The sequence below is a fragment of the Dermacentor silvarum genome, chromosome 1, assembly GCF_013339745.2.
Source record: "Dermacentor silvarum isolate Dsil-2018 chromosome 1, BIME_Dsil_1.4, whole genome shotgun sequence".
NCBI classification, from domain to species: Eukaryota; Metazoa; Arthropoda; class Arachnida; order Ixodida; family Ixodidae; genus Dermacentor; species Dermacentor silvarum.
Genome location: NC_051154.1, coordinates 220,500,419 through 220,505,837, shown reverse-complemented (window position 1 = coordinate 220,505,837; position 5,419 = coordinate 220,500,419). Strand labels below are relative to the sequence as shown.

At 52.4% G+C, this 5,419-nt stretch overlaps 1 protein-coding gene across 1 annotated transcript; it reads right to left on the bottom strand.

The window, feature by feature from the left end:
- Positions 1-1,920: 1,920 nt before the first annotated feature.
- On the bottom strand, positions 1,921-2,403 carry LOC119437228 (sex-determining region Y protein). The gene has a single exon (XM_037704274.1). The coding sequence runs from the start codon at positions 2,401-2,403 to the stop codon at positions 1,921-1,923; it is 483 nt and encodes a 160-aa protein (XP_037560202.1).
- Positions 2,404-5,419: the final 3,016 nt, after the last annotated feature.

The window sequence follows — 5,419 nt, the reverse complement described above, 5'->3', positions numbered from 1 at the left end:
AGCTCATATGCTCTGGCAATGTCCTGCGTTACGCGACACAGAGTTCATCAACGAAGAGGACTGGCCGGGAGGAAGCCCTTAAAAGCGGCGACCTTTTCGTTCAACTTCGGGCTGTCCAGAGGGCCTGCGAGAGGGCGGAGGGCCACGGTCTTCCAGTCCCTGCGTGGGAGTGGCCCGCGACTGCTACCGACTCCCCCTGAAAGGGGGCGTCCCAAGGCAGTTCCTCAGGACCTGAATAAAAGTTCTTTGTCTGTCCTGTCTGTCTCTTCTGTCGTCGTAATGGGGGGGGGGGGGGGGCGCGTTTACGGGGGTATGAGCCATTGCTTAAGGGGATATTAGCCGTTCATTGTCTTACGTGACGGACTGATTTAATTTTGAGGCAATTTAATTTGAAGAATTGCAAGCGGTAATGCAACAACGGGGGACAGTGGGCATACCGTCAGTGACGTCGTTCTCTCCGTCGCAGCCGATCGTGCGTGTAATCTCATTAAGAAACACAAAGACGTAACCAATAATTGAGAAAGACTTTAATGAACCGTCTGGGTTAACCCAGTGATAAACACCGGGGCCGCACGTTTCAGCTTCACGGGTTAACCATCTGTACGGAGTGCTTGGGCAGCGATTTTGTTTTTCGATATAGTGACGGGACCGCACGACAAAGAAGTGATCTATTATTTCCTCCTCGTCACAGAAAATGCATGGGGAGGAATGCACCATACCAGACCAATGTACGTAAGAATTCAGCAGGGGAACTCGACAGCGTAAATTGGTGGTCACCAAATTACGCTTGCATTTGGTGATCACAATTACGCTGTCTTCAACTGGAAGTATCCCTCGAGGAGTATCCCTTGCTATAGCGGAGCAATCCACATGCGTGCAGGGATTCCCGACTTCCTACAGCGCGATGACCCGTTCGGTCATGCTACGGCACCTTGTACAGGTTGCTCAATATTTGTTGTTTACCTACCGGCAAAGAGCTGGCGTAGGCTTGCATTACGGCTACACTTGCCACTGATAACGTAAAGCTCGCGCTTCTGCTTAGTGTCGCCGTTTCGCAAACAGCTCAAAAGTTGTAAAAATGAGCATTGCTGGCTCAAGTGCAGTACCTGAACAGAAACATGCGCTAAGCCATCCCTTATTCTCCAAGTACTTTGTCGGGCCTTTCTTTAGCAAAAACTCGAATCACTGGAACTATATCACCAGCGATAGAGACGGAACGAAAACACGCTCGTGTACCGTGCTTTGGGTGCACGATAAATAACCCCAGGTATCAAAGTTAATGCGGAATGCTTTACTACGGCGTACCTCACAATCAGGTTGAGGTTTTGGCTAGTAAAACCCGAGAATTAATTACGCAGGACAGCAAATACACCTGATTTATTCTCACGTCGTGCGCAAAAAAATACAAATTATCGAACTAAATGCACATTTCATGTATGGGTGAAGGCGGACAAAGAAGCAAGCCTTAACCATTTTAACCTTAGCAATTACGTACGTCAGTCATAACTGTCTCGATTTGTCAAACTTCACAATTTCAACGTCGTAAACGACAACGTCGCTGACTTGCGTTGCTGATTCGCTGCAGCAGCAGGCGCGTGCTGGTGGTCATTTGCAGCGGCGGAGCCACCGGCCAGCTACGATGGATGACCTTAGCTGGGAGCATCGTCTGCAGAGTCCAGGGTTTCCAGGAAATCACCCCGGCCGAACGACGAACTGGCCACTCTGTCGACGTCGTCCAGAAGCGTGGGTGACGGCTGTCCAACAAGTGGCGTTTGTGTTGGCTGAATCCGTGAGCTAACGCGAATTGAGCGGCGGGCATGACGGTTCCTTCGTTCGCCCTAAGCAGTGACGGTAGCAGAGGCCCTGTGAACCGGCGGACGTTGTAGGGCTACGCAGCCAAGGAAGCCGACACCATGGCCGTCATCCTAGGGACCAGTGTTCCCTCCCCGGCATACGAAGACTTGCGCTGGTATACCGCGCCTTGCTGGTGGCGCTGAGAGGACGCCACAGCTTGCCCAGGCGGCTGCTCACGCGCTGATTGGTTACATGGCATATGTTCCTTTGCGTCGACGGTGGATGATGTTGCTGCTGGAACAACGTGGTGTATCGACCCTGGGCCGCGGCCATGTAAGTACTCGGCTGCTGCTCATGGTTCCCGGAACTGTCGTTATCGAGCTCGCCGGACACCTCCTTGGCGCTGTGCTCCTGTTGCTTGCGCCGGCGGGTCTCACGCGCATTGTACACGAAGTCCGCGTACTTTCTTCGGTGGACAGCGGCAGCTTCGGCCGCCTTGCGCTGGTACGGCTCCTTGTTGGGGGTGCTGAGAGAACGCCACAGCTTGCCCAAGCGGCTGCTCACGCGCTGGTTTTCGTCCGTGTTCTCGGCGGCCGCCAATCCCCCCATCTGTGCGAACAGCATGAAGGCGTTTGGAGGTCGCGGAATATGCGACCGAAGCTGGCAGCTGTGCTGCTCCACGATGGAACCGCCAATAGGGGTTCGGAAACCTCATCAGGCACTTCCACCGTCGCTCCTCCAGCCGCTGATGCGCTGTCTGTAACCGCAGGCACTGACTGCTTCGCAGGGGCGTGCTCGCTGTCCTCTGCTGCAAAGGAACCACAGACCGACGGCGATGGATAACCTTCACCGGAAGCCTCGTTTGCGGAGCCCAGGGTGCACAGGAATCTGAACTGGTCTTCTTTTTCTTCTTCTTATCCCCTTGGCTCGTGGGGCTGTTTTGTTTTCCTTTCAACTCGTGACTCATACCCACTACAGGAAGTTGGCCAAGCCTTGAGTGGATAAAGCTGAGGAATATAGAAAATAAACTGCAGTTGCAAATTTGCGAAAAATGATAAATTCAACATGACAGATGCAAGAAAATGAATGACAGCCTGAATTGAATTGTACTACTACTACTACTACTACTACTAATAATAATAATAATAATAATAATAATAATAATAATAATAATAATAATAATAATAATAATAATAAATAATCATAAACAAAGGAAATTTAATTGCGAAATCACTTGGATTCAATAATAAGGCCCTGGACGACGACGCAGACGTTCCTATGTGGCTGCAGTGATTAGAGCACTGCATATTAATTTGGAATAATCCACCCATTTCTTGGCCAATCCCCCTCCGTGGGTAGGAGCCACAGGCGTGATAGGCTACAATAACAACAACAACAGGCTCGGGCTTCCCCGAAAGCCCGAGCCGGGCCTGGCCGGGTAGGGCAGTCTTTTCATGGGCTCGGACCGGGCTCGGGCACGGCATGTGCTTTTTTACCCGGGCGCGGGCCGGGCTGGGGTTTTTTGACCCGGGCCCGGGCGGGCTTTCTGGCGGTGTGTATGTAACGTGCAGCGAGTTATCCTTGCGCATCTCGACTGAAAAACATCTCTTTTTCGGTCTCAGGCCGGGTTCGGGCCGGTTTCGAGCCGAGCTCTCGCCGGGCTCGGGCCTAAGGGAAAGGGGTGGTGGGCCTGGCCGGGCGGGTAACGTAGATGCCCGGGCCCGGATCTCACCATAAAACTTTTCGTCTAGCTCGGGCGGGCAGCCCAACGTAAAAACGGGCCCGGGCCGGCCCCGGGCTGAAAAAAATCGTCCTGCGCAGTGCTCTAGCAGTGATTGATTGAAAGTGCTTTATTAAAGAATGGGGAGGCACAGGCCCTATGGGGGGATGAACGGGGCGTTGTCAGACTACAAAGTTGTTCACATGGTTATGTTTTCCAGTCGTTTGAGTGATAGTTGTGCTGATACTGTGTGTGGTCAGGACCGTGGTTTATCAGTCCCCCTAAACCACCCTGATCAGGCCGCTCTGACTACCATATGTGGCAAATAATAGCTGCGTGTTAGGATCAGCGAGCAGCGCTTCATGGTAGTTTGTGCATTGTAAAGCCTTTATGGACATTCTTCCTGTATTGAACGCAGATTGTTGTCATAATAAATGATGAAGGTCTGCGCGGCAGCATAGCCCGCAGTGTGTGCACGTCACTGTAGTAATGTCGGGTTCTCGCCATTTTGCTATATATAGAGTACGATGACTAGGCTGAATTTGCGAAAACCTTATTGACGAAGACCTCTTGAGAGCGTGAAAGGGGAAACTTGATCGAAAGGAGCACAAGTGGGGTAGCCTGCTGAAGATTGAAGTACGCAGGGACGTGCGCATATAGTGCATGGTGGCTACCGAGGGAGCCATTTGGTTTAGGAGCTCATACGGGTTCACCCTGATAGGTGGGGGCAGAGTAAGATTGGCTGACCCACCTGCGGAAGCAGCAGCGGCGTGTGCCACCGTATTGCCCCCGGGTACACCCGTATGCCCCGGCGTCCAGACGATTTCTATCGGGCTGATTGATTTTTCATGCCTACGAAGGAGGCGTTGAATAGCGGAAGCTGTGGAATCCTCCGAGGCTGGGTGAAGTATTTCAGCGTAGGCTGTGTGTGAATCAGTGAAGACACGGACTGGTTTCTGTAGGTGTGGTGTATGGGAGGCTTGCAGTCGCTCCCCAGATAGCAAGGAGTTCAGCACTGGGGAACCGCATGGAAGTTGGCAGCTATAGGCCTCGGTGTAGGCGATGGTATGCGTGCATACCCATGTCATATAGGCCTGTTCATCAGAGAGAGCAACGTCAGTGCAGATATCAATTGTATCTAAGCTCGCTGCCTTGAGTCGTCGCGTGGTAAGTATAGTGGCGGGCAGGAGCGTTATTACGAGGTATGGGACGACGGAATCGTCGAGAAGCAATCGGGGTTTCCCATGGGGGTAAGGACAGGTTGAGAGGGGGTGCATCGTCATGTTGCTGATAATCCCAGGCCACAAGGCGACTACCTTGCGGCGTGTTTTCCATGCGGACATGATGTCGAGTGTGGGCTTCGCGGATGACACCCTACAGTGGAGGCAAGCCCGCAGCACGTTCAAGTCTAGGTTCAAGGCTAAGTGTGTTTAGGGAGTCCCGTGATAGTCTGCAGGGTGGCCCTATGAAGGCGTTCCAAATTTCGGATGTCTGTTGGAGAGAAGGTGTATACGGGGGCGCAGTAGAAAATCTTTACAATGGCAACAGCTCTCGCGAGAGTTCGACAGGCGTGTTGTCGCGCTTCCCGTATTTGCTGGAAAGTCGACGTATCGTATGTAGCATGGACGCCCATGCCTGTCGCAGTACGCGTACCCACCTTTGTGGGCTGTTGCAGCTGGCTATAGGTAGACCTAAGACCTTGATCTGTCCGTTTCTTTTATTGCAAAGTGTGCGAATCAATGTGGAGCGAGATGCACATGTTGGGATTGGTGCAATGCTTGCCGTCTATGCTGATAAGTTCCGTTTTATGCGGAGCGAGCTGCAGACCTATTTCCTTAAGAGTGGCCTCCAAACTGAGAAGGGCTGCCTGCAGCTCGGTCTGCATCATTTGTATGTCAGCATAGG

What these genes read in the sequence shown, in the direction of transcription:
- LOC119437228 (XM_037704274.1), bottom strand. Translation starts at nt 2,403, where the DNA reads ATGGGGGGATTGGCGGCCGCCGAGAACACGGACGAAAACCAGCGCGTG.